Genomic DNA, 15,068 nt, shown 5'->3' on the forward strand with positions numbered 1-15,068 from the left:
AATTAGCTTGTGTGTGTGTGTGTGTGTGTGTGTGTGTGTGTGTGTGTGTGTGTGTGTGTGTGTGTGTGTGTGTGTGTGAGTCATAGTTTGAGATGCACTAGTAGCAGCAGTATAGCAGTAGTAGTAACATTAATAGCAGTAGTAATTATATTAAATAATTGTAATAAATGTAATTCAATTCTCCACCTCTCTCTCTCTCTCTCTCTCTCTCTCTCATATAGGTGTAGTAAGTTACAATGTTGCCACCTCAGGATCAAAGCAGTTTGTCGGCTCCAAAGAACAGCAGTTTGGATACAATGTACAACAACTGTCTGACCAAAGGTCTCACACACACACACACACACACACACACACACACACACACACACACACACACACACACACACACACGCGCACGCACGCACGCACGCAAACACACACACACACACACACACACACACACACGCACACACACACACACACACACACACACACACACGCACACACACACACACACACACACACACACACACACACACACACAGAGACAGACAGACAGACAGACAGACAGACACATGTACGTAGAGACACAGGAAACAATATAACATTAATTTGTTGAGTCACATTCTTTGTGCTTCCTGTGTGTGTGTGTTATCAGTAGTTGTAGTAATAGTAACTAAAAAGCCAACATATCTTTTCTCTCAAATTGTAGGCTAATAATAACAAGTTGGGGCAAAATGTGACCATGTGTCACCCTGTCTGACACCATGGGAATTCCCGTCGCGTCATCTCCCAACATTACTGCCAATTCCTCCCACTCCTGTTGGGAATGAGTGGTGAAATAATATGTATGGAGAAATAAATTATGCTATTACTACTGACTATATAGCCTGGGCTAGTGAGCAACTCAATGGTTGCTAGGTTGGAACTGAGTGTGAGTGCTATGGACATCATAGGGTGTGTCCTTAGCAACGTGTATCCACACATTATATTTCAGCATCACATTCAAATATTAATATTATAATAACACATTGACTATTGCGGCGGTTTAAAAGGCCGCCGCGAGCCGCTATAAAACATGATAATTAAAGAGACACATTGTATGACGCGAACGCAATGAATGCAGGTCCACTCCAGCCGTAAGTTTGACCATTCATTCGATCACCACACGTAAAAGGTAGGCTACAACAGTTCCCAGGATAAACTATACCTATAAACGTGGATGTATATAGGCCTAAAGGTGATAAAATGTGTTTACGACGGTCAACAGAAAATGCCATCGATCTCCCACGTCGCCGCCTCTCTCTGTTCAACTTCCCACACTCAGGTGACAGGTAAACGCCATGAGTTAGAGTGGTAAACGGTAAACGTAAATAGTGGCAGCGCCCCAGCCCCGGTGAACACACCCGCCACCTGTGCAGTGCCCATTACATAAGTGACATAAGACTTAAGTTATCATAATGGCACAACCCATTTTGACCTGAGATCAGATTCTAAAAATGTCTTCTAAAATCCTGAGTTTCGTATTACCGCGCTCACGTAAATACGCTTGCGTTGTCGCACCGTGACTTCTACTAAGCAAAAACTAATGAAAATGAATGAAAATGAACTATAGGCGCGTTTTACCCCTCCCCTTTATCGCTCGCCCTATGGACTACAACTCACCTTATGACTACAACTCACCTTATGACTACAACTCACCTTATGACTACAACTCACCTTATGACTCCTACATTGACTATAGATACCGGTATCACATTTTAAATGCAGATATTGCCGAAACCGATTAATTGTGCATCACCAATTAATACCTTTTCCATACATTTTGGGTTGTGTATCCAGGATTCTGATTGGCTCCCCGTGGAGTGATTACCCCGGCAACAGGAAGGGGGACGTCTTCCGCTGTGACATCACATCTCCGGGCTCCGCCTGCGACAAGCTCCGCCTCCCAGGTGCGGCGTTCACCTGTGCTTCAAAATAAAAGTTTGGTGTACATTTTACAGCAAGACATATCACTACTGCTACAATACATTACTGGAATTGTGCATATTTTTATGTTTTCAGAATCCATCGTTTTTCCTGAAGTGAAATATGTCGACGTTAATATGAGTTTAGGACTGACATTAACACGAAGCTCTGATGGACATTTTATGGTGAGTTTGATTGATTTATTGATTGATTGATAGAATACTTTAATAACAAAGTTTGTTTTATGTAATAATATGATACATGTAATAAAGTCATGCTAAAAGTTACTCAATTGTACTCAATTCAATAGTGATGAGTACAGTAACTGTAATTTATGAATACATTAAATGTTATATAATGTTATTCTTCAGTGTATTATTGATATTTCCTTTAACTGAATGAACATATTAAATGTAATCACCAACCATTACTGACATAAAAAGATCACGTATCTTAAATTGGTGGTAAATTAGTGAAAATAGCAGATCTACAAGCTCACAACGCGTTTGATCTGCTATTTTACTACTTCTTAAAAAGCATTACATTATGGAGTATTTTTCTTCTTTTTCTTTTACATAATAATAATACTATTAGGAAAATTAGGACATGTTTGTAGTAGGCTATAATCTCACAATTTATTCTATTCACAGACCACTTTATTTGTCCAGAACGTTTCTGATCTGAAATGTTCATTTGTTTTTACATTTTATTTTGAAACAGGCATGTGCTCCGCTGTGGGCTCAGCAGTGTGGAAGTAATTACTTCCTGCCTGGAGTCTGCGCTAAGGACAACGCACTTCCTGCCATCGTGCCGGCCCTTCAAAGTAAGAAAACTGCACATTTGCTCTTTTCAAACTAATGCTGCATCCACACTGCCAGCTACAAAGTAATGCTGCATCCACACTGCCAGCTACAAAGTAATGCAGCATTCACACTGCCAGCTACAAAGTAATTCTGCATTCACACTGGCAGCTACAAAGTAATGCTGCATTCACACTGTCAGCTACAAAGTAATGCTGCATTCACACTGGCAGCTACAAAGTAATGCTGCATTCACACTGCCAGCTACAAAGTAACGCTGCATTCACACTGGCAGCTACAAAGTAATGCCGCATTCACACTGGCAGCTACAAAGTAATGCTGCATTCACACTGACAGCTACAAAGTAATTCCGCATTCACACTGCCAGCTACAAAGTAATGCAGCATTCACACTGCCAGCTACAAAGTAATGCTGCATTCACACTGGCAGCTACAAAGTAATGCCACATTCACACTGCCAGCTACAAAGTAATGCCGCATTCACACTGGCAGCTACAAAGTAATTCCGCATTCACACTGCCAGCTACAAAGTAATGCTGCATTCACACTGACAGCTACAAAGTAATGCAGCATTCACACTGCCAGCTACAAAGTAATGCAGCATTCACACTGCCAGCTACAAAGTAATGCCACATTCACACTGCCAGCTACAAAGTAATGCTGCATTCACACTGGCAGCTACAAAGTAATGCCTCATTCACACTGGCAGCTACAAAGTAATGCTGCATTCACACTGGCAGCTACAAAGTAATGCCGCATTCACACTGGCAGCTACAAAGTAATGCTGCATTCACACTGCCAGCTACAAAGTAATGCAGCATTCACACTGGCAGCTACAAAGTAATGCCGCATTCACACTGGAAGCTACAAAGTAATGCCGCATTCACACTGGAAGCTACAAAGTAATGCCGCATTCACACTGGAAGCTACAAAGTAATGCCGCATTCACACTGCCAGCTACAAAGTAATGCTGCATTCACACTGGCAGCTACAAAGTAATGCTGCATTCACACTGCCAGCTATACAAAGTAATGCTGCATTCACACTGGCAGCTACAAAGTAATGCTGCATTCACACTGCCAGCTATACAAAGTAATGCAGCATTCACACTGCCAGCTATACAAAGTAATGCAGCATTCACACTGGCAGCTACAAAGTAATGCCTCATTCACACTGGCAGCTACAAAGTAATGCAGCATTCACACTGCCAGCTATACAAAGTAATGCAGCATTCACACTGGCAGCTACAAAGTAATGCCTCATTCACACTGGCAGCTACAAAGTAATGCCGCATTCACACTGCCAGCTACAAAGTAATGCTGCATTCACACTGGCAGCTACAAAGTAATTCCGCATTCACACTGGCAGCTACAAAGTAATGCAGCATTCACACTGGCAGCTACAAAGTAATGCCGCATTCACACTGGCAGCTACAAAGTAATGCAGCATTCACACTGGCAGCTACAAAGTAATGCCGCATTCACACTGGCAGCTACAAAGTAATGCCGCATTCACACTGGCAGCTACAAAGTAATACCGCATTCACACTGGCAGCTACAAAGTAATGCCGCATTCACACTGGCAGCTACAAAGTAATGCCGCATTCACACTGGCAGCTACAAAGTAATGCCACATTCACACTGGCAGCTACAAAGTAATGCTGCATTCACACTGCCAGCTACAAAGTAATGCCGCATTCACACTGGCAGCTACTGATAGTCTGTCTGTCTGTCTGTCTGTCTGTCTGTCTGTCTGTCTGTCTGTCTGTCAGCATGTGGAGGTCCCGTAGACATTGTCATCGTGCTAGACGGCTCCAACAGCATCTATCCCTGGGCGCCGGTAACAGCCTTCCTGCACAGACTCATAGAAACCATGGACATCGGACCAGCAAACACTCAGGTAGTTACAGTAGTTACTAGTGGACCAGCAAACACTCAGGTAGTTACAGTAGTTACTATTGGACCAGCAAACACTCAGGTAGTCACAGTAGTTACTAGTGGACCAGCAAACACTCAGGTCGTTAGTTACAGTAGTTACTAGTGGACCAACAAACACTCAGGTAGTCACAGTAGTTACTATTGGACCAGCAAACACTCCGGTATAGACTACCTGACTACCCAGGTAGAGACTACTAATCCAATAGGATTTGTTGTGTTTTTCTTTAGGTCAGTATAATTCAATATGGCGTCGATCCGAAGGTGGAGTTCTATCTCAACAGCTATTCGTCCAGAGAGTCAATGTTGGTCGCCACGGCGAAAATTACTCAGCGGTACGGACTGATGACAAACACCTTCAATGCCATCGAATTCGCAAGGTAAGATCCTTCCTTCCTTCCTTCCTTCCCTCCTTGCAGGAGTACAGCGTTGACAACCCCTTCAGCCAATCAAAAGTGACGTCCAACCAGCTATTTAAAAAGGAGAGGGACCTTTATATAGCTTGGCCCTGTCTTATCGCTGCTTGCAGCTATATTTCTTATTATTTACATTTGCCAGACAGGAGGCGTTCCTGCCTGACCACGGCGGGCGGCCGGGCGCCACCAAGGTGATGGTGGTCGTCACCGACGGGGAGTCACATGACGAGAACCTCCGTAATGATGTCATCAACCAGTGCCAGGCGGACAGCATCACTCGCTTCGGCATCGCTGTGAGTACATGTCTGCAGATAGTATAATTCAACTATTACTACTGTACTGTACTGTACTGTAATGTACACATATATATAATATTCGTGGGAAAAGGTCACACAACAATGCATTGCTATTGACAAAGACCATGTCCATTCCAGGTCCTCGGCTACTACAATCGTAACGATCTTGAAACGTCCAAACTGATCGCAGAGATCAAGTCCATCGCCAGCGTGCCGAGCGAGCAGTACTTCTTCAACGTGTCCGACGAGAACGCTCTGGTGGAGATCGCAGCGACCCTGGGAGACAGGATCTTCAACATAGAGGGTCTGTGTGTTAGGCTCTAGGAGACAGGATCTTCAACATAGAGGGTCTGTGTGTTAGGCTCTGGGAAGTGGAGCGGTTCGCCCGCTATTGGCCGAATTATCAGCTAATGTTATTGAACTTATACCGTTCTGTTTGCAGCCAATCGTGTTGATGTTAAGTATACAGTAGCCTATACTGTACTTAAGTACAATTTTCAACGTGCCTAGAAAGTGTTTCCATGTTTCAATACTTTATGCTTACTATACTATATCAAATCACGTCATATCATGTAATGTCATAGTTCATGTTATATCATTGTCATTGAGTGCATACAGTAATATCAGCTGTCATGTCAAACGTACAGGTACTGGACAGGGCCTGCAGTTCAAGATGGAGATGTCACAAGTTGGATTCAGCGCTCATCAGACCAGAGACAAGGTACGACGGACGGAGAGACGGACAGACATACTTTGGAATTGGAATTGCAAGTATGTATAGTGGTAAACTGTTTGTGTGTGTGTGTGTGTGTGTGTGTGTGTGTGTGTGTGTGTGTGTGTGTGTGTGTGTGTGTGTGTGTGTGTGTGCGTGTGTGTGTGCATTTCCCTCTTCCCACCCAGGACACATGGTTGTTGGGTGCTGTGGGTGCATATGATTGGAGTGGAACGGTGGTCCATCAGACTGCAAACAAGACCATCATCTTTCCCGAAGGTTCCTTTGCTGAAATACTGCAAGACAGAAATGACAGCTCATATCTGGGTACTATAGCCTATACTACTTCTACTACTATTGCTACCATACTACTTCTAGTACTACTTCTACTACTATTACTACTTCTACTAATACTACTACTACTACCTCTTGCCTCTGCTTGACTATGCATGGTGATTTGTTGTATACTTCAATGCTTGTTCTGACATTCACTGGACTGTCTAAAACAGTGCCTTATATTATATTTGTCACCGACCGTAGACCCGCTGGCTGAGACATTATGTTACAGGAACCATGGACGTTACAACCTCCAAGCGCTCAGGCTCAGCTCATAAACAATTCAGTATATAAACAACTCAGAGACTCTGCATAAACAACATTATTACGTATAAACATTGAATAGTGTGTGTGTGTGCGTGTGTGTGTGTGTGTGTGTGTGTGTGTGTGTGTGTGTGTGTGTGTGTGTGCGTGTGTGTGTGTGTGTGTGCAGGCTACTCGGTCACTACTCTGTACGACGGTGTGGAGGAGTACTTCGTAGCGGGCGCGCCGCGCTCTAACCACACGGGGCAGGTGGTGGTCTACACTCTGAACAGCAGGGGGCAGCCTGACGTCCTGGACTCACACCGAGGAGAACAGGTGATGACAATTTAGAATAATTATAATTCCCAAGCCCCACCGGAGCAGCTGGCCTAACGTTGAAGCCGCCAAACTCTACTGGCCAAAGCTGGGACTGCAGGCGGGTGCCCGGGCATGTATATCGAGTAAACCCCACACTAGAGCATCTCAAAACTATGTTTGCAGCCCACCCATCTGACCTGACCACTTACAAAACGGTATGCTGGGAGTGGTGTACACTGCAGAGTCAGTATGACTCGTGCAATTTTAAATTAATTCATGGGTTGCAAATGTAGTCCTACAGTATACACCTGCCATGTTAATAATGCACCTGTTTCAATTTGTCTGAACGGTCTGATTGGCATAGAACTAATTAATTTGTTGGTCCTCAACATGGCCCATATATAACCCATGAATTGCCGATTTTCTCAACAAACTTTTTGGTTTTGGATCCTTTGGGATTTTAACGATTCCTGTAGGGTTTTCCTCTGAGAGTGTACATACATACATACATCAAATGGACCCTTACAGGTCATTCTGAGATGTGTATCGAATCGCCCTCAGTAATAGAGATTCACAAGGCTGCTGTGTGTGTGTGTGTGTGTGTGTGTAGTTGGGGTCGTACTACGGCGGTGTCCTGTGTTCTCTGGACGTGGACAGTGACGGGACGACAGACCTGCTACTGGTCTCTGCACCAAACTTCATGAGTCCCCTGAAGAAACAAACAGGACGCGTCTACATGCTGTCCTTTAGCAAGGTAATGCTTTAGCCTCATTAGATTACGAGAGTTGAGCCAGAAGGTAAAGCTCTCTGTCTACCGAGCAATCTTGGTTCCTTCTCTCACCTATGGTCATGAAGTGTGGGTCATGACCGAAAGAATAAGGTCACGAATACAAGCGGCCGAAATTAGTTTTCTTCAACGGGTGGCTGGCGTCTCCCTTAGAGATGGGGTGAGAAGTTCAGTCACACGAGAGAGACTCGGAGTAGAACCGCTGCTCCTTCGCCTGGAAAGGAGTCAGCTGAGGTGGTTCGGGCATCTGGTTAGGATGCCTCTCGGGCGTCTCCCTATAGGGAGGTCCTCGACGCACGTTCCACTGGGAGGAGACCCCGGGGCAGACCAAGGATCACGTTCCACTGGGAGGATACCCCCGAGGCAGACCCGCGACCCGACTACGGATAAGCGGTTGAAGATGGATGGATGGATGGACCTACGAGGAGGGTGAAGAGTATAGGGTTTGGGATAGTGTTAGTTCGGAATTATTGAGAGGTCGGAAATTATGACATAGCACCTTTTCAGTACTTCTGCATCATTTGGCCTAATAGTATCTCCTTATATCCTCAACCTCCAGGGAGTGCTGACAGACAGGGGGTTCCTCTCTGGCCCTTCCCCAGCAGAGAACTCTGGTTTTGGGCAGGCACTGAGCGGTGCCGGAGACCTGGACCTGGACGGGTCCACCGATGTGGTGGTCGGAGCCCCTCTGGAGGACGACAACAGGGGAGTCATCTACATTTACAACGGAGACAAAAGTACTCTGAGGACGCAGTACTCACAGGTGGGGTTTTTTGGGGTGATTTTCACCCCGTTTTCTCACCCCAATTTAGTCATTGCCAATTGTCATGCACGCATCCGCCTGGGTGACAGCAGACCGCTGGGCGAGCGCTGGCGCTTTGGAATGGGGGGGTCAGATCAACATTATGGAATGAATTCTGTACTGGCCATAAATGGAGCGAGTCTTGAGTGTACAGGGTTTGATGAGGGCCCAGGTAGAGCTGGGCCTTAATTTTCAGGCCTGTTGAAAACTCTAGTTTTGAAAACTCTAGTTTTCAAGAGCTGCGGCTGAACTAATAAGTCTATAGTTTAAATGAACAGGTATCTACTGCCCACTGTACTATTTTTCAGCGGTGTGGTGTTTTTATTTTTCTGCAGAAAATCAGAGGTTCCACGCTGGACTCCGGGTTGATGTACTTTGGACGCTCACTGGACACGACCTTTGACCTCAACGGTGACCTGGTCGATGACGTCACTGTAGGGGCTTATGGGAAAGTGGTCAACCTCTGGTAAAACACCACTTCCTGTTTGACAGGTTCTGTAGCAGATGTAGTGTCTGCAGTACTAGTTGTACTAGCTGAGTCCTCCATCTGGTAACCTTTCTGTTCTCCTGATAGGTCCACCTGGTAACAAAACAACCTTTCTGTTCTCCTGATAGGTCGAGGCCTGTTGCCGTAGTAACGGCCACCGTGACCTTCGACCCCCCCAAGCTGAGCTTGAGTGACCGTCCGGTCTCCATGGCGACCGTGTGTTTGACCGCCACATTCAGGCCATCCACCGCCTCTGGACCTCTGGGTAATATATTGTAGTCCTCTGGACCTCTGGGTAATGTAGTCCTCTGGACCTCTGGGTAATTTATTGTAGTCCTTTGGACCTCGGTGTAATTTATTGTAGTCCTTTGGACCACTGGACATTGTAGTCCTCTGGGTATTGTAGTCCTCTGGACCGCTGGTTATTGTCTGTCTGTCTGTCTGTCTGTCTCAGTATTATGGTGTAATATAACGGTGGACAGCAGAGGGACATTGGACGGGGAGGACGATCGGCGGAAGGAGGTGCAGGTTCATCTGGAGAACGGGACGCCTGTCTGCCACACCCACACCGTCTATGCACAAGTGAGAGAGAGAGAGAGAGAGAGAGAGAGAGAGAGAGAGGGAGGGATGGGGGGGGCTTGTAGGTTTGTCTCTTCCTGTTTTGTTTAACACTCATTTCTTCTCTCCTCTCCTCTCCTCTCCTCTCCTCTCCTCTCCTCTCCCCTCCCCTCCCCTCCCCTCCCCTCCCCTCCCCTCCTCTCCTCTCCTCTCCCCTCCCCTCCCCTCCCCTCCTCTCCTCTCCTCTCCTCTCCCCTCCCCTCCTCTCCTCTCCTCTCCTCTCCTAGGAGCATCCAGAGTCTCTCCTTCCTCTCTCCCTTCAGGTCACAGTCTCTCAGCCAGATCCAGAATCCAGTCCAGTTCTAGACCAGTACAGTACACCGTCCTGGAACTTTGAAGTAAGCTATAGTACTACTAGTACAATTGACGTATGCAGTTATCAGACGTTCTTATCCAGAGTGACTTAGTAAGCAAGATAAAAAACACATAGGAATGCAGGGATCAGGAATGCCAGAAGGTCACAAATACCCAGGTCTCTAAATAAAAGCTCCTTCTTCCACAACAATACTTGACTACAAATGTGCTACTATACATTTCATTACAGGTTCCGTTTGCAAAGGATTGTGGGTCCGATGACGTGTGCAAGTGTGACCTGTCTGTCCGAGTAAAACCCAAAGGAGTATCTAGGTAAACAATTAATGGTACTATTTAGAAGATTTTAGTTGTGTTATTTGTCTCTGACTTATAGGTATTAGGTACAAGCAGTGAAATGTTGTTGGGACTTGACTCTTATCTAGAGAGACTGTGTGGGTAAAGTATGATATGAACTGGAGGTGTCCACACGAACCGAAAATACCACCTGACAAGTGACAATATACCCACCGAGACCTAAAACATAATGTTTTTTTCTTATTTCTCATTTTCTCCAGTTCGTCCAAAACATTGCTAGTGAGCTACAATGACCGCCGTCTGTCCTTCGAGGTGTCGGTCTCCAACGCCGAGCAGGTGGACAGGGCTTACAACGTCCGCCTGACCACCGAGTACTCCAACAACGTGTTCTACTCCTCTGTTACTCAGCCTGTAAGTACTCTGTATGCAGTACTACTACTCTGTTACTCAGCCTGTAAGTACTCTGTATGCAGTACTACTACTCTGTTACTCAGCCTGTAAGTACTCTGTGTATGCAGTACGCCTCCTCTGTTACTCAGCCTGTAAGTACTCTCTGTATGCAGTACTACTACTCTGTTACTCAGCCTGTAAGTACTCTGTAGTAAACATTACAGCTCAAAGGAACCCTGACTCATACTAATAGGCTACAGAGCATCAGACGCGGCCTGTGAAATCAAACGCTCCCGTGTTAATGTAGTCAACTGAAACTAAAACACGTGTGGGTGTCGTGCTCCGAAAACAGCCGATCTACAAGCTCACAACGCAACGTTGTGAGCTTGTAGACGGCCGGCTATTTTTGGCACACATCAGAGGAGATTAAAAAAAACGTCTTGCAAGTCTACGGTGCTTCTATAGGATCAACGTGAAAATATTGACTGTGATGTGAGCGGTGCCTTTCATCACAATGATGACGTCTCTCTCTCTCTCTCTCTCTCTCTCTCTCTCTCTCTCTGTCTCTCTCTCTGTCTCTCTCTCTCAGCATGATGCTACAGTAGTGCAGTGTGATGTCACTGACATGCTGACATGTGTGGTAGGATACCCAGCTCTAATGGACGGCCAGGAGGTACGTACTCTGTCCAGTCCTCCCTCTAGTGTATATATAACTCTGTGGTTAAACCCCATGCAGCTGCGCCTGCAGTCCCAGCTTTGGCCAGTAGAGTTTGGCCTCTCTGGGGGCTTGGCAGACATTCACCCTTTCTCTTCTTTTCCATCGCTGACCTCCAGGTGACCTTCACACTGAACTTTGACCTCGGCGTGGACGAGCGACCTCTGCGGGGAGACGCCGCGTTTACCTTCAACGTCCTGAGGTCAGAATGATCACCTGACATATTGACCAGCTCGTTAACTCATTGATTGACTGACTGATTGATTGATTGATGTCTTGATTGACAGTGATGACACAGAGCTTCGGCCTCTTGACAACCAGGTGACTTTCAGCCTTCCTCTGATGTACGACTCTGAGCTGTCTCTATCCAGGTACCTGTCTGTCTGTCTGTCTGTCTGTCTGTCTGTCAAACGATGCAAAGACACGTTGTGAGTTGATTTGGAGCAGCTACGCGCATCGTTGCGTCTTTGCATCGTCATGTCGCTGGCTTCCATTGACAATGAATGGTAGACTGCATCGTTTCATCTGCCCGCGTGTGAACACAACATTAGTACTACAGCTGGAGAATGTGTTCATTGGCCTTCCTCTCTCTCTCTCTCTCTCTCTCTCTCTCTCTCAGGGAGTCCAACCTCAACTTCTACGTATCGACTGGCGACGCGACGAGTGACATCACCACCCTGGACGACATCGGACCCAAATACAACTTTACTATCGAGGTAACGGTGTTCATTCTGACCATGCATTTATTATGTAGGGTAACCCTAACCCTAACCCTAAGGTAACGGTGTTCATTCTGACCATGCATTTATTATGTAGCTGTAGTCACTGAAAATGTTTGGCTAGTTTTATCCATCAATTCATCCATCCATCCATTCAACCGCTTATCCGTAGTCGGGTCGCGGGGGCAACATTTCCACCAGAGAGCTCCAGAGCAACACTATAGTGACTTCCTCCTGGGGGATCCCGAGACGTTCCAAGGCCAGTGAGTCGATTCTCCACATGCGCCTTGGTCTGCCCGGGGTCTCCTCCCAGTGGGACGTGGTCCTTGGTCTGCCCCGGGGTCTCCTCCCAGTGGGACGTGGTCCTTGGTCTGCCCGGGTCTCCTCCCAGTGGGACGTGGTCCTTGGTCTGCCCCGGGGTCTCCTCCCAGTGGGACGTGGTCCTTGGTCTGCCCCGGGGTCTGCTCCCAGTGGGACGTGGTCCTTGGTCTTCCCCGGGGTCTCCTCCCAGTGGGACGTGGTCCTTGGTCTGCCCCGGGGTCTCCTCCCAGTGGGACGTGGTCCTTGGTCTGCCCCGGGGTCTCCTCCCAGTGGGACGTGGTCCTTGGTCTGCCCCGGGGTCTCCTAGCTCCCAGTGGGACGTGGTCCTTGGTCTGCCCCGGGGTCTCCTCCCAGTGGGACGTGCCTCAAGGATCCTAACCAGATGCCCGAACCACCTAAGCTGACTCCTTTCCAGGCGAAGAAGCAGCGATTTTTACAGTCTGATATCGGCATAACTCTCTCTCTCTCTCTCTCTCAGGTGTCTACAGGTAATTTCCCTGTCCATGAAGGTTTTCTATCTATTGCATTCCCTTCTTCAACGGAGGGAGGAAACCCCATCCTCTTCCTGACTGAAGTAGCCACACAGCCAGTGAGTACACACACACGCACACGTGCCGACACTTGCACGCACACACACACACACACATGACGCCGCGCACGCGCGCACGAACACAACCAGTGAGTCTACTACACAAAAAAGTCCTGGTCCTGATCAAATAACATAAATAACAATACAAAAAACCCAGGGAGCATGGAACCCCGTGAACACCTTTGACCTTTGACCTGTGTTTCTTGTCTCACCCCGCCTGCAGAGTGATGATGTGACCTGTGATGTCACTGTCGACACCATGCCCAGCTCCGCCTCTTTCAGCAAAGAGAGGCTGTTTGGTACCAAACAGCTGGTGAGTAGTAGTAGTAGTAGTAAATATGAAAATGTATTAATCATAATTTATGTATTTATTATTTATTTATTTCTATTTTCTTCAAATTGTTTTCATACACTAATTTGGTGAATCCCCCTCTCCACCAATCCCCTGCTCGTAGGACTGTGACACGGCCACCTGTCGACCAATCAAATGCGTCCTGAAGAACATGAGCCCAAACAGGAAGTACAGCATCTCCGTAAACACCAGAATCTGGAACGGAACCTTTGCCACCGTAATTAATGATACATTACATTATTATTGTATTATCACTATCATATCATAACTAAACAGAATTAAACATGAATGGCTGTGTGTGTGTGTGTGTGTGTGTGTGTGTGTGTGTGTGTGTGTGTGTGTGTGACTGTGTGTGTGTTTTCAGGCATTGTTTGAGTCCATTGAGTTGACCAGCACAGCTCTTATCGAAACCCAACAACCAGGACTTCTTATCGTGACACACCCACAAACAACGGTAAGACACGTACGCACTACGCACGCGCGCTACTCCCACAGTGATGATCCATTAAGAACAGTATAAAACAGTGGTTCTCAAACTGTGGTTCTGCCCACATGAGGGTATTAAAAGTGAGCTATATAATATGTGGCTATTTCCAAAATTTGAATATCATTGCTGTCTGAAAAAAAGAAAAAAACCCACCTAACTCCAATTTAGTTTTTTTGTTTTGTTTTTTTCATAAATCAATCCTGAAACATGAACATTTTGGAGTTAGGTGGTTTCTCCCAGACAGCAGAGATAATCTTCTCTCTCTCTCTCTCTCTCTCTCTCTCTCTCTCTCTGTAGGTGGGCTTGTCCATCACTAAGCCAGGGGCGGAGTCTGAGGTGCCGGTGGGCGTGATTGTGGGCAGCGTCATCGGAGGTCTGCTCCTATTGGCCATGGCGGTCCTTGCTCTCTGGAAGGTGAAGGCGGGGCTTACTGACTGACACACTAGGATACACGTGGCAATCACTGCTAATCAGTGCTAACAGTAACCGCCTACTAGCGCCTAGTAACACCCTTCAACACTAGAGTGTCTGTGAGGTCTTTATGATCCATTATGAGATTTTGATGTTGATTATCTTTTCCCGTGAAGCTCTCAGAAGGTTCCCCTTCCACGACTTTTCCTAATCATTCAAATCATCTCCGTTTTCTTTTTCCATTTAAAACATTCTCTAAATATGATTTTGGCATACTTATACCATCCCTGCCTATTCGTTTTCGGTCCCTGCCACCCCTCACCCTCATGGTTTACGCACCTGCAACATATTTTGCAGCTCTTGCATCTACACGACCGTTCGGATTCCAAACATAAAGTGCTCACCCCAGAGCCACGGATGTTACAATTCTGCTCGGGGGTATAAGTACACGTGTCTTCCGTACCTGGCTGGGAGTGGCCATGCAGGGCTGACACGGTCTGTGGAGAGAGACAGACCTTGACAATTAAACCCCCTAGTAATATATGTAATCTATTAATGACACATTAGGGTACATCCATAGCAACCATTGGCTGACGTTTATATGGATTTCTTCTTTTTGTCTGTATGATTCATTCAATATTAATGTCATTCTCTATGTTTCTCAGCTGGGTTTCTTCAAGAGGAAGTACAAGGAGTTGGAGCAGAAGGAGAGAGCGGAGGAGGGAGAGATAGACGCTCTGCAGAGCAACCAGGAATGAG

At 46.5% G+C, this 15,068-nt stretch overlaps 2 protein-coding genes across 3 annotated transcripts in view; one reads left to right on the plus strand and one right to left on the minus strand.

Moving 5' to 3' along the window:
* LOC308323153 (uncharacterized protein) overlaps positions 1 to 1,838 on the minus strand; it is a 16,274-nt gene extending 14,436 nt beyond the window's left edge. The window contains exon 1 of one of the 2 annotated variants that reach the window (XM_080774807.1): positions 1,791 to 1,838. The gene's annotated coding sequence lies outside the window, so the exon portion shown is untranslated. The remainder of the gene's footprint in view (positions 1 to 1,790) is intronic. The other variant, XM_080774806.1, reaches the window with a different exon arrangement.
* Positions 1,228 to 15,067, plus strand: LOC308326456 (integrin alpha-2-like; the record flags this gene model as incomplete). The annotated part of the gene is made up of 29 exons (XM_080779345.1): positions 1,228 to 1,313; positions 1,822 to 1,931; positions 2,044 to 2,132; positions 2,668 to 2,770; positions 4,539 to 4,666; positions 4,933 to 5,081; positions 5,260 to 5,410; positions 5,552 to 5,717; positions 6,061 to 6,134; positions 6,314 to 6,452; positions 6,895 to 7,040; positions 7,633 to 7,776; positions 8,369 to 8,572; positions 8,947 to 9,077; positions 9,227 to 9,363; positions 9,553 to 9,680; positions 9,944 to 10,054; positions 10,261 to 10,343; positions 10,586 to 10,736; positions 11,305 to 11,388; positions 11,550 to 11,632; positions 11,718 to 11,801; positions 12,050 to 12,146; positions 12,949 to 13,059; positions 13,283 to 13,372; positions 13,515 to 13,628; positions 13,776 to 13,865; positions 14,196 to 14,312; positions 14,975 to 15,067. The coding sequence occupies 29 exons, from the start codon at positions 1,228 to 1,230 to the stop codon at positions 15,065 to 15,067; spliced, it is 3,393 nt and encodes a 1,130-aa protein (XP_080635471.1).
* Position 15,068: the final 1 nt, after the last annotated feature.

This window comes from Protomyctophum bolini, assembly GCF_963924005.1.
Source record: "Protomyctophum bolini genome assembly, chromosome: 2".
In the NCBI taxonomy this organism is placed as follows: domain Eukaryota; kingdom Metazoa; phylum Chordata; class Actinopteri; order Myctophiformes; family Myctophidae; genus Protomyctophum; species Protomyctophum bolini.